General features: G+C 44.5%; 1 protein-coding gene across 1 annotated transcript; it reads left to right on the top strand.

The window, feature by feature from the left end:
- Positions 1-15,949: 15,949 nt before the first annotated feature.
- Positions 15,950-25,828, top strand: LOC145392223 (leucine-rich melanocyte differentiation-associated protein-like). Its single transcript, XM_080266678.1, has 8 exons — positions 15,950-15,964; positions 16,190-16,320; positions 22,240-22,340; positions 22,680-22,806; positions 23,002-23,141; positions 24,074-24,239; positions 25,019-25,142; positions 25,712-25,828. Exons 2-8 carry the CDS (start codon positions 16,258-16,260, stop codon positions 25,789-25,791), a joined length of 801 nt encoding a protein of 266 aa, XP_080122804.1. The 5' UTR covers positions 15,950-15,964; positions 16,190-16,257; the 3' UTR covers positions 25,792-25,828.
- Positions 25,829-26,546: the final 718 nt, after the last annotated feature.

The following is a 26,546-nucleotide window of genomic DNA, read 5'->3' as shown; positions in this document are numbered from 1 at the left end:
AGTAGTAGTAGTAGTAACACAGAAATAATGAATATATATATATATATATATATATATATATATATATATATATATATATATATATATATATATATATATATATATATATAGTGGTCTGACATATATATAGTGGTCTGATCCTTACCTGTCAATGATCCGTGACTCATATGAACTCATGTGATGGACAGGTAAACATCAGTTGCAGGCACAGATAATTAATCATTCCTGCCTCATAACTGATTCATCAAATTATATGTAATCAAAACTTAGGATTCAAGACGTAATCGTGGCCCAGTTTCGTTAGATGAAAAGAAAAGGTACTGTAGCCTTTTTTTTTTTTTTTTTTTCCCTGACGGAACTGTTTCACTTCCAGGAATCTGAAGTCTTAGTTATGGGGTAGGAATTAGTCTCCTTGGTTACTAGTCAGATTAACCTCCAACATGAGTACACCTGGCCATCAACTGAGCTGAGAAGGTGCTATGGATCTGCGTCAGGTAAACACAAACCAGCTCTGCTCAGGCTACCACCCAGCGGCCTCTAACACTGACAACACAGAGAAATTTAGGAAGTGGGAGAGCAGAGATATCGACGGCGGAAGTGGTTGAGTGGTTAGCCTCAGTGACTTCGAAACTGTAAGCCTGATAGTGCCAGGGTTCGAATCCTGGTGCGGACAAAAGGCACCATTTGACACAGGTTTCCATCCCCCCTTTGTGGTTTGATAAAATTACTGCTCCTACAGAGGAAAATAACTTGGGTAAATGACTGTAGTAACCTGGCTGATGCAGTGGCCTTGTGTCCCAGAATAGCTTACTGGCTGAATAACGCGCCAGGGACTCAAGGGTCAGAATTACGGATATAAACAACTATAGTTTAGTGAATAAAGTATAGTTAAGGTATTGTTAAAATAGCGTGTTTGTCTGGCCTTCTACATTTAAGAGAAAACGTTAAGATAGTATAGTTAACTATGGTAATCTAATGCAGCAAATTCATGCGCTAGATTGAGTTCTAACTCTCGTTACATCCTTTGACGATTTCTAAACATGGATTAAGCCACGGAGGCAAAACGCTTTATTATAGTATAGTACACCTCCAAGATTCAAGGGTCTTCAGAAAATATTGCTGGAGACCAACTCGAGACTGTGGCAATGATCGGCGAGGCGAGACCATAGGCGTTTGCGGTGACGAAGTGTGGGCACGGGAGGTGGCATCTACTCGCATACATACCCTCTCCCAAAGACCGCCCAATGGGCACTGCTTACTGGCGAGACCGAGTGGCGACTAGCGAGCCAGTGGCAATGATTTAAAAACTTTACCGTCAGAAACAGACATTTAAAATAGTAAACAAACACACGTGGCCGCAACAAAGATGAATGAACTTTAATGAACACACTTCCGTGAGTAAAGTGAAACGGATAATATATTCAAACAAAACAAACACTGTGAATGAACTTATGAGAATACGAAGTAACTAAAAGACAACTGAAGAAGGATTAGGCCTCATTCATAATGTAGTACTCCCAAGCACGTGCTATACACTTAATTGGTAGTATCCATTCATAATTTTCATTCCACTCGTCTTGGTTGTTGTCACGTGCTTTTGTTTACAAATTTAAGCATCACTGTTTAGGGTTGTAAGGTATTTAAATTTTTATGCCACAAACCCCAACATTGTCTACAGCGATGCCACATACTTCAAGAGAGAGAGAGAGAGAGAAATCAGTCCTATGACAAACTAAGCCATATATTACAAAGTCACAAAAATTTCCACAAAAATCTGGGACTCTAACCATTTCATTTTACCTATGGGAAAAAAAAAAATTAATTATGTTCCATTAGGCAAACACAGAAATATGCTTCTCTGTGCCTCGTTCATTTTGATTAGGCGGAGATTTGCAGAGATCTTCGTCCTGTTTCAGCTGATTTCGCGTTGTTCAGTGGCAAAATAGGACTGAGCTTACATCCTCTCTATGGCCTCTTCTTCGTGACTAGCATCCTGTTATGAAGAAATGGCAAGTAAATGTAAATGACGACGATTTCCGCTTTGTTACTGTAGTAGTAGTAGTAGTGGTAGTGTAAGAAGCAGCAGTTGTAGCAGTAGTAGTGGTAGTAGTAACGGTAGTAGTAGTGCCAGGAGCCGCAGCAGCTTCTTCAGTAGTGGTGGTAATAGTAGTAGTAGTGGTAGTAATAGTAGCAGCAGCAGTAGTAGTGGTTGTTGCTGTTGTTTTTGTCCCAGGCTCATCTGTTCGTGAACCAAGTAAACTGACGGCTGAAACTGCCAGTCTTCTTTAGTCCACCATCCCCCATTGCGAGACGAGGAGGGGGGGAGGAGGAGGAGGAGGAGGAGGGAGAGGAGGGACCAATGTGCAACCCAACTAATATCAGTGCCACCACGTGAAGGCGTCCCTCTCTATCACCATTTCCAGTTTAACTATACATATTCCTATAACTATATGGATGCTAGAATGCGATAAATGTTAGAAACTGTGAAGAAACTAGCATAATAACCTCGTAATCTAAGACCTAAAAATTATTCTCCATCAGGCCAGCCCTCAACATATCCCTTTACGGTATTACACAAGCTCTTTGAAGGCAATGTTGCCAGGGCTCTGTATCAGCGTGGTATAATCCTTTTGTGTTCCTTGAAGCTAGTGGGCTCCTTCACCTGATGGCACCGCTCTAGCACCGGCAGGAGGAGTTGCCCTGTTTATGTTTCCCAACCACCTCAGGCCTTTTAATTCTGGCAGGGCTCTGTATCCAGCTTGATATTATTTTGTAACTCTTGAATCGAGTGGACGCCTTCATGTGGCAGCACAAAATTTGTCAAAAAAGAAAAAGAGAAAGGAAAAAATAGTGCATGGAGGTTATGAGACCCCCTCGTGGCGCCTGCCCTGCAATCTTCCGGGTAAAAGGGAACTATTGGTCCAGGATCTAAGAGGAGACTTCCTAAAACCTCTTCCTTAGCGATTTGTGCTGCGTATTACACATGGATACCTTTCTGTATATTGCTAAGGAAAATTGGATTGAGAGAGAGAGAGAGAGAGAGAGAGAGAGAGAGAGAGAGAGAAAGTCCGTTGTGTGTATGGTCTATGCTAAAGACCTTTATCAGCTCAGTTGATGGCCAACTGTAGCCAGAACGCAGGGGTGATCTGACTAGTAACCAAGGAGACTCATTCCCACTTCCTAACTAAAGCTGTGTCGTTAACTAGCGGGCGGACCTGACTAGTAACCAAGGAGACTCATTCCTGTCTCCTAAGGCTCAGTGCAGTCAGTGTTGGGGTGATCTGTCTAGTAACCAAGGTGACTCATTCGTATCACCTAAGACACAGAGTAGTCAGATTGGAGAGTTGATCTGACTAGTAACCAAGGAGACTCATCCCCATCTCATAACTAAGGCGCATCACTGATTACTGAAAGCTTGAAACTGATACAAAAAATATATGGTGGAAAATTTTAAGGATTCCGTGGGCTACCAGGAGGAGTAAATGAGGGTGTGGCCCGATTAGTTGGGTAGATTTCTTTGGGGGGGAGTTATTATTTTTTTTTCTTGCTGTCTTAAACTTTAAACTCATGTCTTAGAGACAGACAGACAGACAGACAGACAGAGTCCCAACAACCGCCCTGTGGCTGCCCAGTTCCGTTTGGTGAATTAAATGGACGGCGATCGGCACCGTCCTGCCAAAATTTTCAAATTCGCGACATTTCCTGATTGACATCAGGTTCACGAGGATGTCATCTGGATTACTGAACGCTCGATACTGTTACAAAAAATATATGGTAGAAATTTTTAAGGATTCCATGGGCTTCAAGGAGGTGTAAATGAAGGTGTGGCCCGTTTAGTTTAGTTTTTTTTTTTAAGGGAGAATGAATTTCTTTTTTTCTTTTCTCACATTCTTTTGTTTCTTGCTGTCTAGACCCCTGCTTGAGAGAGAGAGAGAGAGAGAGAGAGCGTCAGCTCTATGTAGCCTATACTAAAGAGACATCATGGCTGGGGTATTGCTCCCTCGCACTGCTCTATTAATCCCCAACTCCTTTTTCAGCTCAGTTGATGGCCAACTGTAGCCAAAACGCAAGGGTAATCTGACTAGTAACCAAGGAGACTCATTCCCACTTCCTAACTAAAGCTTTTTCGTCAACTAGCGGGCGGACCTGACTAGTAACCAAGGAGACTCATTCCTGTCTCCTAAGGCTCAGTGCAGTCAGTGTTGGGGTGATCTGTCTAGTAACCAAGGTGACTCATTCGTATCACCTAAAACACAGAGTAGTCAGATTGGAGAGTTGGTCTGACTAGTAACCAAGGAGACTCATCCCCATCTCATAACTAAGGCGCATCATTGAATTCAGGTGAGAGTTGCCCAGTTCCGTTTGGTGAAAGTAAATGGACGGCGATCGCACCGTCCTGCCAAAATTTACGAATTAGCGCGATTATGTATTTATAATGGGACCTGGGTTCACGAGGAAGTCATCTTGATTACTGAAAGTGTTATGCTGGTGTTTTTAGGTCGACTTCTTGTCCTAAAAACACTAGCGACTGAAGCGGGGTCCTCTTTCCGGACCGGAAGTTAAGAACCCACAAAGGAACAGGACATAAAAACCAGGCAGTGTACCTTAACACATCTATTGCCTTAATTCTAACCGTTACAATAAAACACAGAGTGATATTTGAGATACAGGAGACAGGGACACAGAGTTAACCTTCAATACCGCAAGATTCAATCACGCTTAGTACACAATACAATGCACATACATTGATATCCTGAACTATATATGTTATTATCCGTATGTCACTTTTAGGCAGGATATACACTGAGTCGTCAACAAAGGGAATAAGCAATATTGGAAGTCCGTGGGGGAAATACTACTATAAATAAGACAGGGTTCGGATCGCGACACTTGACACAGTCACTTAGTCGCGGCGACACTAACACACAGGCTTTTGATTTATCCGCTCACCTTAGTCTCTATTCAGTCACAGAAAGTTCTTTTACTGGGAAACTCATATAATTACGTTAATGTTCATTCTCTGTCCTGCCGGCCACTGATTTCTTTTGGACTAATAGGAACTGTCGCTGGTTTTACACTGATCTTCACTCGGTCACTGTTCACTGTATTTCCCCTGGTTTGTTCTCGGCACAAGGGGCGTCACTATTTACCTGTATCTCCGGGGTAATGTTCACTCCGTAACAGGGGCGTGAGGGGAGAACCCTAGGGGGACCCGGCCTGCAGAGGGCAATGTATTACCCGCAGGGGAGTCACTGCCCGGGTCACACTCGTCGGTGAGATGCAGAGAGGCCCTCCTGTCTGGGGGCCTCGACCTGAGAGGTGGCCCTCGAGTCGGAGCCTCGTCGGTGGGGTGCAGGGAGGCCCTCCTGTCTGGGGGCCTCGACCTGAGAGGTGGCCCTCGGGACTGGGGCCGAACAGCTGGAGGAGTCGGGCCTGTCGTCTCTGGCTCCGTGGGGTGAGGGAGCCTGGGTCGCCCTTGTCGGGAGCCTGTGGGTCTGGCCTGGGGGTCCTGGGACTGCGGGCGCCTGTGGGGAGAGGCGCCGACAGGGCTGGGCTGCGGCAACTTCTCTGTCGGGTCTCGGCCAGGAACAAGGATCTCCCAGGCGTAGGAGGTAGGTCCGATATCGGGCCTTGCCACCACTCTAGCGACACCTCCTGGGCAACATTCCCGGGTGGTGACGAAGGGCTCCCACAGGGGGAAGAGGCAGGAGAAGGACTCACGTAGCCCATGTCCTCTCCGGTACGTCCTGAGGTCGGAGCCTTGGGTCGCCTTACCCTGGTACGTACTTTGGCTGTGGCCGTGAGCCTACCCGTCGTACAATGAGCAACTGAAGGGCGTACAGGGCCGCTCCTTCCCCGTCACGTATAGGGACCGTCGGCGCGGTGTTGCTCCCGTAGAATAGAACAGCAGGAGAGGGATGCACTGGGGCAACTCTCTCCGGGGTGTACTAAGGCCGTAGCCTTGGGTCTCTCTACCCTGGTACACTCTTTTAGGCCGTAGCCTTGAGCCTCCTGCCCTAGAGGGTGTAACAATAGCCATCAATACGGTGTTACCTGGGACTGAATCTGGTTCAGTCTCACCCCAATTCTGACGATGGTTGTCCCGCCCGCAAGGTAGTTGACTTTCTCCGGTCACCTGGTTTTGGGGCAGTTGCGGGGAAAAGGGACTCAGGACAGTAGTGTCCCGGTGGGAGGTCCGGCGGCGTGCATTTTAGAAAGCTTGGAACTGATACAAAAAATATATGGTGGAAAATTTTAAGGATTCCGTGGGCTTCCAGGAGGAGTAAATGAGGGTGTGGCCCGATTAGTTAGGTAGATTTCTTTGGGGGGGGGGAGTTATTTTTTTTTTCCTTGCTGTCTTAACACTAAAGTACTAAACTCATGTCTTAGAGAGAGAGAGACAGACAGACAGACAGACAGACACAGTCCCAACAACCGCTCTGTGGCTGCCCAGTTCCGTTTGGTGATATAAATGGACGGCGATCGGCACCGTCCTGCCAAAATTTTCAAATTCGCGACATTTCCCGATTGACGTCAGGTTCACGAGGATGTCATCTGGATTACTGAACGCTCGATACTGTTACAAAAAATATATGGTGGAAAATTTTAAGGATTCCATGGGCTTCAAGGAGGTGTAAATGAAGGTGTGACCCGTTTAGTTGTTGTTGTTTTTTTTTAAAGGGAGAATGAATTTCTTTTTTTCTTTTCTCACATTCTTTTGTTTCTTGCTGTCTAGACCCCTGCTTGAGAGAGAGAGAGAGAGAGAGAGAGAGAGAGAGAGAGAGAGAGTGTCAGCTCTATGTAGCCTATACTAAAGAGACATCATGGCTGGGGTATTGCTCCCTCGCACTGCTCTATTAATCCCCAACTCCTTTTTCAGCTCAGTTGATGGCCAACTGTAGCCAGAACGCAGGGGTGATCTGACTAGTAACCAAGAAGACTCATTCCCACTTCCTAACTAAAGCTTTTTCGTCAACTAGCGGGCGGACCTGACTAGTAACCAAGGAGACTCATTCCTGTCTCCTAAGGCTCAGTGCAGTCAGTGTTGGGGTGATCTGTCTAGTAACCAAGGTGACTCATTCGTATCACCTAAGACACAGAGTAGTCAGATTGGAGAGTTGATCTGACTAGTAACCAAGGAGACTCATCCCCATCTCATAACTAAGGCGCATCATTGAATTCAGGTGAGAGTTGCCCAGTTCCGTTTGGTGAAAGTAAATGGACGGCGATCGCACCGTCCTGCCAAAATTTACGAATTAGCGCGATTATGTATTTATAATGGGACTGGGTTCACGAGGAAGTCATCTTGATTACTGAAAGCTTGGAACTGATACAAAAAATATATGGTGGAAAATTTTAAGGATTCCGTGGGCTTCCAGGAGGAGTAAATGAGTGTGTGGCCCGATTAGTTGGGTAGATTTCTTTGGGGGAGTTATTTTTTTTTTTCCTTGCTGTCTTAACTCTAAACTCGTCTTAGAGAGAGTGAAAGAGAGTGAGAGAGACATTCCCAACAACCGCCCTGTGGCCGCCCGGTTCAGTTTGGTGAATTAAATGGACGGCGATCGTCACCGTCCTGCCATAATTTCAAATTCGCGACATTGAATTAGGTCGACATCAGGTTCACGAGGATGTCATCTGGATTACTGAACGCTCGATACTGCTACAAAAAATATATGGTGGAAAATTTTAAGGATTCCATGAGCTTCAAGGAGGTGTAAATGAGCGTGTGGCCCGTTTAGTTGGGTAGATTTTTTTGGGGGGGGAGTTAATTTTTTATTGTCAGTTATATTTCCTTGCTGTCTTCACTCATCTTAAATGTCAGGACCAATTGCCTAGCCCCGGGCTCCTACGCTCCTCATGGGACAATGTAGGATTGGATGACGGATGGATGGAATTAACTCTAAACCCTTGTCTTAGAGAGAGAGAGAGAGAGAGAGTTTCTTTGATCTGGCGTCATTTCTTGAGGGGTAGGAATAATGTGCGGCTTCTCTCTCTCTCTCTCTCTCTGAGGCAGGGGTCTAGACAGCAAGGAAAAAAAAAAACTGACAAAGAAGCGAGTAACACCCCCTCAAAAAAAAAAAAAAAAATTCTACCCAACTAAACGGGCCACACACTCATTGACTCACCCTTCAAGCCCACGGAATCCTTGAAATTTTCCACCATATATATTTTTGTTTCAGTTTAGAGTATTCAATCACCAAAATGGCTTCCTCGTGAAGCTCAAAAAATTCTACAAAAATACAAGTTACTATGAATTTCGAATTTTGGCAGGGCGGTTTGATCACTGTCCCTTAATTTCATCTAACGGAACTGGGCAACTCTACCGACCTGAATACAAGGATGAGCCTTTGCTATGATAAGATAGGAATGAGTCTCCTTGGTTACTAGTCACATCAACTCTCCAATCTGACCACACTGTGCTTTACGTAATAGGAATTAGTCTCCTTGGTTACTAGTCAGACCAGTCCAGCAAACTGACTACAGAGCCTTAGGAGACAGGAATGAGTCTCCTTGGTTACTAGCCAGATTTGCCCACAAGTTGACACAGTTTTAGTTGGGTGGGAATGAGTCTCCTTGGTTACTAGTCCGATTACCACTGCATTCTGACTACACTTGGCCATCAACTGAGCTGAAAAAGGAAAAAAAAAATATGGTGGCTAGGAGCCCGTCCTAGTGCCTGCCTTGCAATCTTCCGTGTAAGAAGGAAATATAAGTCCATGATCTAAGGGCAGACTTCGTTACACTTCTTCCTTAGCGATTTATGCGGCGTATTAAACATGGATAGCTTCTTGTATATTATTAGGGAAAATTGGACTGAGAGAGAGAGAGAGAGAGAGAGAGAGAGAGTGAGCTCTGTGGCACAGAGTAGTCAGACTGGAGAGTTGATCTGACTAGTAACCAAGGAGACTCATCCCTACCTCATAACTAAGGGTATCATTGAATTCGGGTGAGTTGCCCAGTTCCGTTTGGTGAAAGTAAATGGACGGCGATCGCACCGTCCTGCCAAAATTTACGAATTAGCGCGATTATGTATTTATAATGGGACCTGGGTTCACGAGGAAGTCATCTTGATTACTGAAAGCTTGGAACTGATACAAAAAATATATGATGGAAAAATTTATGGATTCCGTGGGCTTCCAGGAGGGTAAATGAGGGTGTGGCCCGATTAGTTGAGTAGATTTTTTGGGGGGAAGTTAATTTTTTGTCAGTTTTTTCCTTGCTGTCTTCACCCTCATCCTGTCAGGACCAACTGCCCAGCCCCGGGCTCCTACGCTCCTCATGGGGCAATGTAGGATTGGATGACGGATGGATGGACTTAACTCTAAACCCTTGTCTTAGAGAGAGAGAGAGAGAGAGAGAGAGAGAGTGCCAACGACCGCCCTGTGGCCGCCCAGTTCCGTTTGGTGAAAGTAAATGGACGGCGACCGCCCCGTCCTGCCAAAATTTCGCGACATAAAGATTTGTATTCACATCAAGTCTTCGGGTCACGAGGAAGTCATCTTGATTACCGAACGCTCGAAATCGTTACAAAAAATATATGGTGGAAATTTTTAAGGATTCCGTGGGCTTCAAGGAGGAGTAAATGAGGGTGTGGCCCGTTTAGTTGGGTAGCTTTTTTTTTTTTTTTTGAGGGGGAGTTAATTTCTTTTTTTTTTTTGGGGGGGGGGGTCCGTTTCTTTTTTTCCTTGCTGTCAAAACCTCTGTCTTAAAGAGAGAGAGAAAGAGAGTCCCAACGACCGCCCTGTAGCCGCCCAGTTCCGTGTGGCGATGTACATGGACAGCGATCAGCACCGTCCTGCCAAAACTTGGTTCGTAACATCTAATTTAGTGGGTGATACAATTCAGGTTCACGAGGATGTCATCTGGATTACTGAACGCTCGATGCTGATACAAAAAATATATGGTGGAAAATTTTAAGGATTCCATGGGCTTCAAGAAGAGTTAATGAGGGTGTGGCCCGTTTAGTTGGGTATATATATATTTTTTTTTAAGTGAGAGTGAATTTCTTTTTTTCTTTTGTCATATTCTTTTGTTTCTTGCTGTCTAGACCCTTGCCTGAGAGAGAGAGAGAGAGCGAGAGGAGAGAGAGAGAGAGAGAGAGAGAGAGACAGACAGACAGACAGACAGACAGACAGAGAGACAGCCAGAGACAGAGAGAAGCCTCACAATACTCTTCACAGTTTGCCAGTACCTCAAAGGAGTGACGCTGGATCAGAAAATCTCTCTCTCTCTCTCTCTCTCTCTCTCTCTCTCTCTCTCTCTCTCTCTCTCTCTCTCTCTCCTTATCTATCTGTCTGTCAGTCGCTGTTTGTCTATTAATCTGTACCTATCTACCTAATCCAACTATATATTTTTCTCAGCTGTACTGTACTTTTTGCTCTCTCTCTCTCTCTCTCTCTCTCTCTCTCTCTGCTCTCCCCACGTGTTTGTTATAATCTTATGTTAATCTCATTAGGTTGTGACGTAAAGTGAGGGACGGGGGGAGGGAAAGATTAAGGTCTAAGAAGGAAGGTGAGAGGAAGAGAGAGAAGGTAGAAAGTAGATGAATTAGTGAGAAGAAAAGGAGAAAGACTGATGCAAATATTCCTAAGCTAAGAGAGGCTTAGTATATTTCTCTGTCCTGATATTTCACCTCCTCTGTTGGCCAGTATTTCTAAGCTGAGAGAGGCTTGGTAATTTTCTCTGCAGTGGAACAGTAGACCAACTTTTGTGTCTTACTGTAGAGAGAGAGGGAGGGAGGGAGAGAGAGAGGGGGAAGAGAGGGAGGGGGACAGAGAGGGAGAGACGGAGAGAGGGAGAAGGAGGTGGAGGAGGAGCAGGAGGAGTACTGTGCTCAATGTGGAAGGGGAACAGTTACCATTTAAGACTAAAGGAAGACAGTACACAAGAAAAGACGTGAATCTGTGAGTTTAGTGACGAAGAGGAAGAAGAAGAAAGAGAGGAAGAGGAAGAAGAAGGAGAGGAAGAGGAAGAAGAAGAAGAAGAAGCTCAGTTAATAGCCAAGTGTATAAGTCAGGCTGGAGGGTTGATTTAAATAGTAAGCAAGGAGATTCTTTACTACCACGCAAGCAACCACGACAATATTTAATTTGTGGTGGAAGTAGCCCAGTTCTGACAGGTGAAAACAGACTGACCAGTAACCAAGGAGACCCATTCCCGCCTCATAACTAAGGCTCATTAGATTTCTCGTGACAGTAAGCCAGTTCCGTCGTGTGATAGCAAGATCCGGAATGGTGTTAATGCCGATTTTGTTGGGGCTTTCAGAACCCTGCGAGTTTGAGGTGAGTAGTAGTTCTCTCTCTCTCTCTCTCTCTCTCTCTCTCTCTCTCTCTCTCTCTCTCTCTCTACCAACCAACGTATTAAGCGATTTCTTGCATTACTATAAACCATTAGGCGTTTCACTCGGTGTGGACCCATCCGAAAGGTAGCGCTACATCCTGTGAGTGGATGGTTAACGCACCACACCTTTCCAAACCGGGCTGGTGTTCAGATCGGATTTCAGGGACCGGCCTGGAAAGTATCTGGTTGCCGTGTTGCTATGGTGGTGGTGGTTTTGTTAGTGTGATGGGCAGAGTTGCGTCCTTTTGTAGCTTCTCTCCATGGCACTTCTTCGTGACTAGCATCATAATCTGGTGTTAATCTAGTGTTACAGCTGAGGTCCAGATTTTCGTCCGTTTGCAGCTTGTTTCACGTAGCTCATTGGTAGAAAAAGACAATGTTACGGCTCTACATGTAGCACTTCCTCGTGACTAGCATCATAATCTATAGTGTTAATCTAATGTGACAGCTCAGCATTCATGATGGAGGGAAGGCAAGTGTAGGCCAAGTCTGAGTAAAAAAAAAAAAAAAAAATTTATTCTCATTCTCTCTACCACCTGACTATATTATTCAGATTAGGACATACCTCTAACAGTAATAGTAGTAGTAGTAGTAGTAGTAGTAGCAGTAGTAGTTGTAATAATAATAATAATAATAATAATAAAGACAGCCATCATTCCTGCTTTCATGTGAGTGGTAAATCGATATTGGGGATGAATATTAAAGAAAGTGAGACGAGTGGGAAGCCGAGAGAGAGAGAGAGAGAGTCAGTGTGTGTGTGTGAGGGTGTGGTGGTGGTGGTGGTGTGTGTATGTCTTCCAGTATATACACAATTTCCAAACGTATCATTCCGTATTAGAGAATTTAAATGGAAGAATCTCGCATTATCCATTCTCTGTGCCGTAGAATTATCCTTTTTATCCGTTCAAAGCTAAAGAAACCGGTGAATGATACACAGAATTTTACACAACCGGTTAAAAATGCTGCAGATCTTCTTTGTACCGTTTCGGCGCTAAAGAACGAGTTTTTCCATTCGCAGAACATTACTTTTCCCGTCCTCAGTGCCACAGAAATCTTATATATCGTTCACAGCGCCACAGAACCGTTTAACGAGGCACAGACCTTTGTCGTATTAGCCTGAAGTGCCACAGGAAAATCTTATATGTCGCTCAGGGTGCCACAGAACCGCTTATGGATACAGAAATATTTGTACTATCGAGTCAGAGTGCCACAGAAATCTTATAATTGTTGACAGCGCTACAGGATCGCTTACTGATACAGAAAACATAGTGCGTACGGATCACAGCGGCACAGAACTGGTATTTACGGTGGAGTGTGGTAGAGAATCACTTTGAAATGAGGGTAAAGTTGAGCTGCATGTTAGATGGCTATTCAGATCGTAACACCTCATCCGTAGCGATTAATTCTGAACATTACTCATAAATACAGGTTAAAATGAACGTTGTATATATATATATATTGCCATATTTTTTTTTTTTTGGGGGGGAGGGAGGTTAGTTAATGAAGACTTGCTGTTTGATTAGTAATAGTCTCTCTCTCTCTCTCTCTCTCTCTCTCTCTCTCTCTCTCTCTCTCTCTCTCTCTCTCTCTCTCTCAATGTGAATCACTAGTAAGGCTTCTGTGTACAACGTTCAGTCTTCATTGTTCTTGTGTTGTGGAAGGGTCTTTGAAGGTGTAGGGTACCGGGGCTAGGCTAACGTACTACATAGGGTATTCAAGGGTAGATGACCAGTCCTCTCCTTGGTGGCATCGCGTATTATAGAAACTAGGGAGCACTCAGAGGCCGCATACCACCGCCCACGACGATAAAAGTCATGATTTTATTCCTGCGTCCGCCTCAGAATCTAACCAGACGAATATTAATTTTATAGTCTCAGGCAATTTACGTGTACGGTCTTGAATCCGCCTTGTTTAACTATCCTTAGAGAGTGCATACCCCCGCCCACACCAGTAACGTTATAGTTTATTCCTGCATCCGGATCCACCTCGTATTCAATTCTCTCTTGACCCACTGCCACCTACTTCACTGAAATCCCCAACATTTTTTTTTTAAGACAATACTTACACAGACAGGCAAACAAGCACAGGTGAATACGTAGCCTCCTCCAACTTCAATGGCAGAGGTAACAAGCGCGTTCCTCGACCATGTGACCTGCGTCGACCCATGAAACCATCCTGAGGGTAAAAATAGATAAATAATTAGATAAATAAATGGTCGTAGTGAGCAAAGGAGAGGGTGGGATGGGCTGTATTTGTGGCGGGGGGTTGGGATAGGCCATGTGAGTATCCCCTGTGAAAATGTGTGCCGTAGGATTAATGGCTTACTGTAGTGAAGGTTTATTTCAAAGTTTTCTCCAAGAACAAACAGAAGATAAGTTCCCGTTACTCTTGCGTCTAGGTGAAGAATAAAAACAGTGACGATTACACAGTCGATGAGGAAAGAACCCGATGAACTGATCCCTTCACCCCTCCCCTCGCCCCCCATCTCTCTCTCTCTCTCTCTCTCTCTCTCTCTCTCTCTCTCTCTCTCTCTCTCTCTCTCTCTTCCCAGCTCTTGTCTCCCACCTCCTCCTCTCCCTCTCCTCCCTTGACTCTACTCCTCCTCCTCCGCCCTCCCAAAGTCTTTCCCCTCCTCTCCCCTCCACCTGCCCCTCTCCCACCTACTCCCTCCCTCCTCTCTCCCTCCCCCTCCTTCTCTCCCTCTCTACCCTCTCCTCCCCATCCCCTACCCTCATCCCCCCTGATCCTCTCCTAACTCCCTTTCCTCTTCCCTCACCCTCCATAATTCCTTCACTTCCTCTCTTCTTCCTCCCTCCCTCCTCCTCCTCCTCCTCATCCTCCTCGTGTCTCCTTCCCTTCTCTCCTTTCCTCCCTTCCCTACAGTTCCAGTGTGAGGGCGGGACGGTGGACAAGGCAGAAGAGTCGCGGTGTCAACAAAGGCGAGCAGCATTTGCGTAACCGCTGACGTCTGCTTTGTTGTGCGCTACGTGGCTTTGGAGCTCCCGTAACACCTCTTCCCTAGTGATTTATTGTGCACATGACTCCTCGGTATTCTCCAGTATATTTTAAATCGATACAAACAAAATACGAGAAGATGGTAAGGTGTAATGTGCAAAGTAAATCCCGAGGAAGGGGTACTGCGAAGCCACCTACAGTAGGCTATATCACTCAGAATTCAGACACAACACTTAGGCTCCTATGACTCACTCGCAGCTGAATTAAATCGCCTGGTGTACGGTGGAAGGGAATACTAGAGTTATCCCTGCAACTCTTAAGTTTTTGTCTCAGAATCTGCCATGGACTATCCCCCACAGTACTACCACAGTGTTCTATCAACGCTGCATTATTTCTGTAAGTGTCTGCGTTATATTAAGTTGTCATGAACTGCTTAGAAACAAACATTTTCTTGACATAACCAATCAAGCCTCCGTCCTGAGCTAACCCCAGACCAACTCTAACCCATCCTAACCTAGCCTATCCCACTCCATCCTAACCCAACCCAATCCACACCCACCCAAACCATCCTAACTTGAACCCTTCCACATTAACCCAAACCATCCTAACCTAACCCATACCTGCCAAACCCAACCTATCCTAAACTAATCCAATCCTACCCAACCCAGACCATCCTAAATTAATCCAGTCCTATCCAACACAACCCAGTCCTACCCAACCCAATCTAGGTCTACCCAACCCAATGCTTGCCAACCCAATTCAGTCCCATCCAACCTAACCCTACCCTACTCAATCCAGCCCAACCCAGTCTTACCTAACCCAACCCAAACCAGTCCCCTCCAACCTAACCCTATTCCACTCAACCCAACCCAACCTAGTCTTGGCCAACCCAACCCAACCCAGTCCTCCCCAACTTAACCTTATCCTACTCAACCCAACCCAGTCCAACCCAACCCAGCCCAGTCCTTCCCACCCCAACCCAGTCCTCCCCAACTTAACCTTATCCTACTCAACCCAACCCAGTCCAACCCAACCCAGCCCAGTCCCCCCTCCAACCCATCCTAAGCACCTCAACTCACCTACCGTCAACGCCACAGCAAAAACCGCGAATCAGAATAACAAATATTTTCACCCGCGTTTGCAGTCGTACATTAAGCTGGTGTGGAGCCCTCGTAGCACCTCTTCTTAGGCGATTTATTCAATTTGTTACACTTTTTAATATTGCTGAGGTAAACTATGTTGGAACTAAAAAATATATAGTTATTTAAATAATTAAAAGAGAATATCAGAGATCAACAAGCATCATAAATCGCTAAGGGACAAGTGCTACGGTCCCCAGTGCCACTTTAGAAGTACATTTTTTAAAAGTGGCATAAGAGACTTCGTAACACTTATTCCTTAGCGGTTTATTTTGCATATTTCTATCCTCTTGTAAGTTATTGGTGTAAAATATGTCGATATTAAAACGACGTTAACACACGTAAAATGCAAAATAAATCGCCCAGGAGCATGTTCTACGAAGCCTCCACTGGCAACTAGACTGATATCCTTCGCCCTCTCGTCACCCCGCCAGCCCCAGCCGCCTCCCCCACCCCCACCTCCGTCACCGCCACCGCCGCCGCCGCCAAAACCGCCAGTCCACCATCGCCAAGTCTAAAGGAAGGATTAGGTCCGTATCCTCGTCGGTTAAGGACGCTTCCTAACACCTTTTCATTAGCTATTTATTCTGCCTCATGTTCATGTATATTCTCGCTTACACTATTTATGAATCTATGTCGGTTTTTAGATTATATAAGCAAAATTAGATATAACATTAAGTTGACAATGTTCAAGATAAATCGCTGAAGAGAAGGTGTTAGGAAGCCTGCTAAACTGACGGGAATACGTGGTTCAGAGTGCGTGGAGTGCGGTGGGGTGCCGTTGAGACTGCGTAGGAAGTACTGCCAGCTACGCGGCGACAACATGACTGCCCACCTCTGCATCACAACATACAGGAGTCCGCATAATGAGGTGCTTAAACTGGAGGTACGTCGGCAGCAAGAATAGTTTGGCTTTGATCTCTCTCTCTCTCTCTCTCTCTCTCTCTCTCTCTCTCTCTCTCTCACAAGTAATATTTGAGGAATACTACATACAAAGAATCCCCTTAATGAAGTTCTTAAACTGAAGGAAGGCTCACATAAGGAAATAACTTTTTTTTTCTCACACAGACTTGATATTTTTTTATGTTGAAGTTGTGTGTGTGTGTGTGTGTGTGTGTGTGTGTGTGTGTGTGTGTGTGTGTGTGTGTGTGTGAGGGGGGGGGAATAAAAAACACAAAACACCTATCAACAAAAGGACAGTCGTTAAGACAGGCAGGCAAATTTGTCTTAAGTCCTACTCTTGCCTCTGCAAACAAGTGGCAATAGTGGTGTACATTCAGGCCCCTCTTTATACTGTTGGGTGAGACGCTGACGAGGAGCCTTCACGCGGTGGGGCTTTGCATCATGCGTGGAGCAGATGCGGCGTCCACCCAGAAATCAAGCCTTCTCATATATCCCTGCATCTCGCCGTGGGGAAGGACTCTGGGTCTACCTTGGGGAGGCGCTGTCTGCCACAAGAGGGCGCCAGATCCTTGCTCGGTGTATGTACTGTACTGTACTGTACCTGTACTATGGCCATATAGAAGCACTCTTACTTTTGATAGACGGGTCTGCTCAGCCAGAGAGACCGACGTTGAACAACAACAATAGCAACTGCTTAAAAAAAAAAAAAAAAAAAATCCAAGAATCCGACCGGGCCATATATTGAACTTCGTAAAAAAATAAATGTTTACTAGGACAGACAAAACAGAAAGAGTATTAGATTGACAAGCTATCGGTCCTACATCTTAACCTGGAGGAGATCTTCGTTTCTTTTTTTATTATTATTATCATTTAGTCACACAGCAATAACACTACAGTTCTACATCCTTCCATAGCACTTTTCTCGTGACTAGCAATATGTTCTTGTGTTTATCTCAGTGGCAGAACCAGAAAGCACATACCTCTGTCAACGCCAATGATATTTAAGATTTACTGCAGTATCTATTCCTCCTTTCCTACCAAACGAATGCTTTTACGGTCTCGTACAGTCAGTTAAGTCTACGGTTTTAGCCTGTCCTGTTTCGCAATTTCAAGGCTCTATAGAGTTGGTACCTTCTTCAAAGCCAAAAGAATTAATGATTTACTCCTGCACCCAGGTTCGAATCCACCTCAAAATCGAATTAACTGTTCCTTGATCCACTGCCCACCTGTCCATCAGCTTTCACTGATATCCGGTAACAGCTTTTTGAGATATTTCATACACAGACAGGCACGGGTAAATACATAACCTCTGTCCAAAACCTGTGGCGAAGGTTATAAAAAACACAACGGCTCTACATCCTGTCCGTAACACTTCCTCATGACTAGCACCACAGCCATTGCTAATCTCTTGCTACTTGGTACTGCTACTAGTACTACTACTACTACTAGTACTAATAATAATAATAATAATAATAATAATGATGATGATGATGATGATGATGATGATGATGGTGAAAGTTAAGAACAGTTTGTATTATAAGACTGGTTTATTTGCTCACTGGCCTTGGCTTTATATTGCTATTTTTACGATATTTGAGACTAATGTACCTTGCTTGTGTGGTAGAGAGAGAGAGAGAGAGAGAGATTAACAAAGACAATTATAGATCAGATATGTACGTAGACAGACAGATAGACAGATACAGATACATACGTAGACAGGCAGACAGACAGACAGGCAGATAGATAGATAGATAGATAAATAGATAGATAGAGAGAGAGGCAGACAGACAGACAGATATGTAGATGGAGGGATATGTAAATAGATTAACAGTCAGCCAGCCAGACAGACATCACTAGACAGATAGACAGACAGATAGATAGTAAGATAGATAGACGGACAGATAGATAGATAGTAAGATAGATGGACAGATAGATAGACAGATAGATAGACAGATACTCCACTAACCAGCAACCACAAAAACGTAATCTATAGCGAATGACGTCACTTTTGGTCACCCTATCCTTTCCGTGGCCAGCTAAACCACCACTTCCCTCTGCTGACGTAACGTGTGTGTGTGTGTGTGTGTGTGTGTGTGTGTGTGTGTGTGTGTGTGTGTGTGTGTGTGTGTGTGTGTGTAATTCACTGGGTCGGTCAGGATCACTTGATGGTCGTGTGTGTGTGTGTGTGTGTGTGTGTGTGTGTGTGTGTGTGTGTGTGTGTGTGTGTGTGTGTGTGTGTGTGTGTGTGTGTGTGTGTGTGTGTGTGTGTGTGTGTGTGTGTGTGTGTGGTTAAGGTCATATTCATTCATGTATTTGTTTATTTATTTATTTCAGCTCCCTAACACCTCTTCCTTGCCGATTTATTTTTGGATACGGCTGGCTAATATCGTTTTGTACGTTATTTATGCAGAGTATGGAGCTATAAGAATGAATTAAGTAACACAGAAATGGACGGCAATGTGTAGTAAGCCAAATAAGTCGCTTAGGAGAAGGTGTTAAGGCGCTTCCTTAACGGGCCGTACCCAAAAATAAATCGCTAAAGAAGAGGTGTTAGGGAGCTTCCTTAACAGAGGAGAATACGGGCCCAAGAGGTAGTTAGGCATATTGTTTACATAATACTGCTCATGAAGAAGCGACTGGTCACTTAAATGAATGGACCAACTAACCTAAGCCAGAATCCCTACCCTCTTGATGGGAGATCATTTGGTAGAGATAGATAGATAGATAGAGAGGGAGAGAGAGAGAGAGGGGGGGTAGGGGGGAGGAAGTGATGAGGTTTGCTGAAAGAGGTGAGAAGTTTTGACACGAGGCAAGGTCAGTCTCTCTCTCTCTCTCTCTCTCTCTCTCTCTCTCTCTCTCTCTCTCTCTCTCTCTCTCTAAATACCTGGAAGTAGAATGATATTATCTGATAGAGAGAGATAATATTCACCTTTACACACGATCTTCATATCTGATCAGTTTATCTATCTCTCCACCTATCTGTCTAACTATTTATCCACCAATTTGTCTATCTATATATCTATCTGTCTGTCTACCCGTCAAGCAGCCACTTAATCTATCTGTCTATTCACTTATCTATCCCTATGTCCATCTATCTATTCTTACATTTATTCGTCTATTCCTATATCTATCTGTCTGCTGGAGGCATCTATCAGTAAGCGAAAAAAAAATCATGGAGGTAGTATGGTAAACATCGTGTGTGTGTGTGTGTGTGTGTGTGTGTGTGTGTGTGTGTGTGTGTGTGTGTGTGTGTGTGTTTCAGTAATAGACTATGAAGTGTACAGAAGACCTCCATGTGCGCTAAGAAGGAATTAAAATGAGAAAAACCTGAAAGCAAGGGTAAGGGTGATCCTGTTAGAGAGAGTGAGAAAGGGAGAGAGAAACAGCTAGAGAGAGAGAGGGAGGGAGGGAGGGGGAGAGAGGAGGAAGCCAGTTGCGTCTAGGGTGTTGGGTTCAGTGTTAGTCTTGGGTGCTATCGTGTCACACCCTTCCTCTAAAGCCTTTGACAAGCTTCCCTGACCCCTTGACAGCCCTTTTCCAGACCTTAAGGGTTTTATCTGGCCCTTAAACTACCCTTAGATAACCCTTAATAAGTCCTTACAAGCTCTCGAGTATTTGTGTTGGCCCTTAAACAGTCCTTAGACAACCCTTAAACTGACCTTAAACCACCCTTAAACAGCCCTTAGACAGTTTTTAGCCAGTAAATATCCCTTAAACAGCCCTTAGACAGCCCTTAGACAGCCCTTATTTGTGGGTATCAGTTTGCACGTCAGTGATATGAGTACTGAGAGAAGGTCACCAACCCTGCAAGTGAGTAATCAAGCTGCCCCCCATATCTCTCTCTCTCTCTCTCTCTCTCTCTCTCTCTCTCTCTCTCTCTCTCTCTCTCTCTCTCTCTCTCTCTCTCTCTCTCTCTCTCTCTCTCTCTCTCTCTCCTGTTCTCTATCGTTGTCTGTCCACTAACTCTTTTACCGTAGAAAAATAATGAGAGGAGCCTGGCGAAGTGTGGGATGAGAAGGTGCGTCTGTTGGTCTCGTCTGTCTATCTCTACAAGGCGGTTTTCCAAGCTCTGACGCATCACGGAAAGAGTGTTATCAAATCCACTTGAAATATAACCTCCTCTGTGATCTACTATCTCCTAACCAGCGATATCCCAACTAGGTGAAAAGTGCAATGGCAATAATAACACTGAGGTTTCACTTAATTTCCTGGGTATAGTCTGACACTCATGCAACATATCTCAATACTTAGTTGCCAGAATTGTTAACTTTATTTTTTTTTTATAGCACGGGGCCAATTGAGTGAAGTTCCTTTGCTTCTTTAAACGGAAGTGTAGATGGGGCAACGGATGTTATTGTATTCTGTCCTGGACGCCAAAGGTGCTAGGGTGATGTGCTAGGGTGTTTTGATATCATACTAGGGTAGATTCTGCATGTATTAAAGCATAAGAGAAAAGGGGAGACGTGTGTTAGGGTGATGTGCTAGGGTGTTCTGATACAGTGCTAGGGTAGATTCTGCATGTATTAGAGCATAAGAGAAAAGGGGAGACGTGTGTTAGGGTGACGTGCTAGGGTGTTCTGATATAGTGCTAGGGTAGATTCTGCATGTGTTAGGGCATAGGAGAATAGGGTAGACGTGTGCTAGGGTGTGTTAGTGATACTGGTGTCCTTTCCTTCCCTTAGTCTAGTGCTACGGTGGTGGGCAAACTTGGCCTGGGATCAGCTCTCACCTATGTTGAGGATGGTCGCCCCTCAGGACACAGGCAGGTCGGTGTTCTCAGTGGCGTTATTGCTCGGGAAAGGATGTGTAAATACCAGGAGTCAAAAGGGAAGCCCAAAGCCGCATCCGCCTATCTCTAAAATGCGCAGGCGTCCAAAACCAGTTCCTGAAAAAAAAAAAAAAAAAAAATCCGAATTCAAACTTTACAATTCACCAACCATGATCAAGTACTGTACACACATGGGATGAATTTCAAACGTGAGAAAGGGGGCTCAATTTCGATTTTTGAGCCCCCTCCCCCCCTCACCAGTTAAGCTTTTGAACATGCATACTGTCATGGCGGGCGGCTGTGGCTAAGGTCTCTCATTCAGCATTTCTCTTTTTTTTTTTTCCATCTCATTTCCAGACCTTTCCTCTTTTATTTCTGACATTTTTCAGTCCTTCTGCCTACCTAGCCTGCCTTTCTGTCTTCCTGCCTGCCTTGCCTGTCAGCCTAACTTCCTGTCTGCCTTGACTACTATCGTGCCTGCCTAATGTACCTTCCTGCCCATTTATCTCTTTTCCTTTTTGCATGCATTGCTATTATTATTATTATTATTATTATAATTATTGTTATTATTACTGCTACTACTACTACTACTACTACTACTATTACTATAACAATTTTCAAATTTTACTATATGTATATATATATATATATATATATATATATATATATATATATATATATATATATATATATATATATGTATATATATATATTCAAAGGCAAAATATAGACATCTTCATCTATCTCCATGTGAGAGAGAGAGAGAGAGAGAGAGAGAGAGAGAGAGAGAGAGAGAGAGAGAATGTTCAGCTGTAATAGACGCAATAAATCGCTTAGGAAGTGGTGCTGCAAAGCCTCCTAGACTTTTTTTTAAAGACTTTGGATGGTTCGTTGGTTTTAAATAATCTTCAGGCAGAACAGAGGACGACTGGAGAAAATATGGCTGGTTATTTGTATTTGTTTGTTATTAATTCTTTTTTTTACCTTAATATACTTTTTTCATCAAAGAGAATTGTGGTGAGGGCATAATTAAATTCTCAGACCACCGTCCCTCTCTCTCTCTCTCTCTCTCTCTCTCTCTCTCTCTCTCTCTCTCTCTCTCTCTCTCTCTCTCACTGTCTCTTTCTCCCACAGTTATGCTTCGTGGGGCAGGACTGTCAGCGCGTTCCCAGCATCCTCGGAGCAACCTATGGACTCCAGACTAAGCGACTAGATCTCTCGTACAATGCCATCAGGTGGGTCGCTCTCTCTCTCTCTCTCTCTCTCTCTCTCTTTGACGTATTGTTCTCGAAAACATTGTCTTCTCCTTGGCTGATCCTGAACCCTTCTCTCAAGCTTGATTGAAATCGGATTAAAACTGCTAAAGTAAACGAGTAGTTATTAGGACACACACACACACACACACACACACACACACACACACACACACACACACACACACACACACACACACACACACACACACACACACAGTCTTTCAGTGACATAGTAAGGTACCGAGATGCTTGTTCCCACCTACAAATGCATAATAATCTCAGCAAGTGGTCATGAGGCTCTGAACCCCTTGTCAACAGATCCCTGGACGGTCTGGACAAATTCCCCTACCTTGAAGAACTGATCCTGGACAACAACAACTTAGACGATTCTGTGGTGCTGCCCAGACTAGACACACTGCACACACTCTCCCTCAACAAGAACAAGGTGAGTAAGATTGGTTAGGTGGAGACTGGGTTAGGCTGGGTTAGGTTAGATTGAGGTGAGGACGATGAATTAGGTCAAGATTTGGTGTGGGGGTTAAGCTAGGTCACGATAGGCCCACCTCTCTCGATCTCTCTTCCTTTCTCTACCTCTCCCTCTACCTCTCTACCTCTGTCTACTCGCTTTTCTCATCCTCAGGTAACTGATTTGGAGCGGCTACTGGACCAGTTATGTGAACGTCTACCCAACCTGCGCTACCTGAGTCTCCTGGGCAACCGTGCATGTCCGGACCAACTTTCATGCCCAGAGAAGGACGAGAGGGACTACAGACTATACAGGTGGGTGCCATGATGATGGTGAGGAGGAGGAGGAGGAGAATGAGTTATTATTGCTGTTTTTGTTCGTATTGTTGTCTTCTTTTTTTTTTTTTTTTTTTTGAGGGAGGGAGGCTAAAGGAAACGAAGATTGAAATAAAAAATTAGAGTGAAATGATATTTTTCTCATTGTAGAATACATGTCAGTTTAGTAGACTGGCTCACAACCGCTTGTGAGATATCTTGACAACTGTCTGATATGGTGTACGAACAGATCCTTTATCATCGTCATCATCATCATTACCACCACCACCACCATCATCACCACCACCACCACCATCATCATCATCATCATCATCATCATCATCATCAGCAGCAGCAGCAGCAGCAGCAGCAGCAGCAGCAGCATCTCCGACGCCTTGCCCAGGACGCGAGCTGGCCCTGGCAGAAAAATCACTCCCGTTTGGCAGTCACTCTCATTTCAGACCAATACTGGCTCTAACAAAACATGCATATACCCGGTCATCCTTATAGCAGTGTTGGAGGGGGACACCTTCACGCATTGGCATTGACATCATAGAACAGTTACGCTGCCATGTTATACAAAATCCTCCCTATCCCCCGAAAAGAAGATGGTGGAATATGGATAACTTTAGCATGAAGTCCACTGGTTCGCGTCAAGAAGAGCCAGGGATCAACAACAACAACAACAACAACAACAACAACAACAACAACAAACAAAAACCACTTTTAAATAGCACACATCAGTCACACCTCAGTATAACGTCCTACATCACCAAACTATACATGTTACATTGATTTCCTCGCTTGAAATTCCTGGACCCTTGCTGTGTGTGTCGTAGCGAGGTGTGTGAGGCAGGAAAGGGTGGCTCATAGGAACCTATGTGTTAAGATATCCCTCGTACACCCCTATATGAAGCCTCCTATACCGCCAGGCTGTACGTGCTTCACCGGCTGCCTCGTCTGAAGTTCCTCGACTCTCGTGGTGTGCGTCGCGGTGAAGTGCGGGAGGCTAACAAGAGGGGCGCCCTGGCCAGACCTGTTGTTGTCACACCGCCGCCCACCACACCAACGCAGACATCACCACCACTCGCCAGGACGGTGGGTTTCACGTCATTATTGTAAGTGGTTTGTTTTATCTGACGGAAATGGGTCGCTCCCACACCTTGAATATGCTGTCCAGATTACATATAATTCGACTGAGCTATGATATAAGAATGATTCTTCGTATCTGCCTCCGCCAACTAAGTTGGACTGAGGCTAATGCATGCACCACTGTCTGTCTGCTTATGCACAAGATACGAGTTATCTCAAAATGCTGTCATCGAATTTCAGTGAAATATGGTGGAGAGGTGGGCAGTATGCCAAGGAAAAGTTTACTGGATTTTGAGGTGGATCCGGATCAGGGTGCAGGAATAATAATATTAACGTTGGCGGAGGTATGCGCTCTATGAATGCTTTCTAGTTAGCAATTATTTCGATCCTTTAGTATGGCTTTACTTCGTTAACAGCTGAGTAGGAAGAAGTTAAGGATTTTCATCAGGTTAAAAAAAAAAAAAAATCGCTATAATCCATGATTGTTCCAGCAGCCATCTCTCCCTCTCATATATGCCATATGTCAGATATTCATGTGATGCAACGAAACTTTCTGTCTATCGCAAGACGTCTTAATCTAGTTAGGGGCAGACACAATCAAATCGTCTCCATTTCACCCTATCCTCTACCATTTGGCTGCCCTCCCTCCAAATATCTCTCCACTCCATCCCTCCATCTCATCCTCGGGCTCCTCCTCGTTAACATTTCCTTGTATTTTCTTGGTACTTACTGGATCACATTTCTTTTTCTTCGTATTTACATATTCCTATTTTTCTCTGCATCAGGGAGGTAAGGGTGAGGTTGAGAAAGGGCGACCCTCACCCTCTGCCTCACCCTCTGCCTCACCCTCACAAGGTCACAAGGTCATGAACGGATCCAGTGGGACTACATCATCCCGTACACACACAGGTCAGTTACGTACAAGCAGGTAAATCACGTACATACAGGTTACGTGCACACAAGTAAATCAGGTGTACACATAGCTTGCATACACAAATGTAGATCTTTTACGCACAAGGGTATGAACGGATCCATTGCCTCTGCATCACCCTGTACACACACATAGGTCAGTTACGTGCACACAGGTAGATCACGTACACACAGGGGGATTTGCACACACACACAGGTAAATCAGGTACACACAGAGGTTTTGCACACAAGGAGAAAGTCACAGGGTTTTCAGTACAGTTCATACTAATGTGTTACTACTGTGTTTGTACTATTACTAATGAGTTACTATGTTACTAATGTGTTACTACTGTGTTAGTACTATTACTAATGTGTTACTATGTTACTAATGTGGTGCTACTGTGTTACTATTCTTACTGTGCTACTACTGTTACTAAAAGGTTACTAATATGTTACTACGGTGTTACTACTGTTACAAATAGGTTACTAATAGGTTACTATGGTGTTACTACTGTTACTGTGTTACTACCGCGTTGCTACGATCTAACTAATGTATTACTACGTTACAGGACAGTACGGTGTGAGGAAATACCGTTACCTGGGCCAGCACTCTGAGGGTAACCGATTCATCACTGACCAAGCTCTCTGAACCACCCCTCGGACACTGCCACAAAAAAGAAAAAAAATCAGCAATCAAACACCTCTTCCTCACCGATTTATTTTTGCTTCTTCCCTGTTACTTCATTCTTGTGTGCTATTCATTCACTCTATGTCGATATTACGGGGATATAAGGAACTATAAGGAGGATGTTAATTGGATGGTTTGGGGAATAAATCGCTAAGGAAGAGGTGTTAGGGAGAATGCGAATTCCTCCCCCTCCCCCAGCCATACTCTTGGACAGAACTCTTATGCATTGCCTCTTACTCACTACCTCTTGGACAGAACCTGTTGGACATAGCATACAGGACATTACCTATGGACATGATATCTTAAATAACCTTTGGACATATTCTCTAGGACTCTGCTTTTGGACATAACCTCGTGGACACTGCCTCAAGGACCCTGCCCTAGGACACAACCTACAGGATACTACCTTTGGACAAAACCCTTGGACAAAACCTCACGGACATCACCTTTGGACACCACCTTGTGAACACCAACTCAGGGACATCGCCGCTGGACACAACCCCCTGAACAGAACCTCATGGACAAAACTTTAGGACAAAACCCTGTACTAATGGACATATCTCCCGGACATTAACCACTGCCGTAACAGGGTCAAAGGCTTAAGGAATTTCGAAGCAAGATAAGGGTAGTCCAATTTAACCCCTTCAGTTCGAGGAGGTGTTTTTATCTACTTTTATCTATTGATCTATTAATCTGTCTATCCATCTATCTATCTA

The sequence above is a fragment of the Coenobita brevimanus genome, chromosome 21, assembly GCF_032717465.1.
Source record: "Coenobita brevimanus isolate Jiangsu-jjx chromosome 21, ASM3271746v2, whole genome shotgun sequence".
Taxonomy (NCBI): domain Eukaryota; kingdom Metazoa; phylum Arthropoda; class Malacostraca; order Decapoda; family Coenobitidae; genus Coenobita; species Coenobita brevimanus.
Note: the sequence above shows the minus strand (reverse complement) of the source record. Positions and strands in the feature narration are given on the sequence as shown.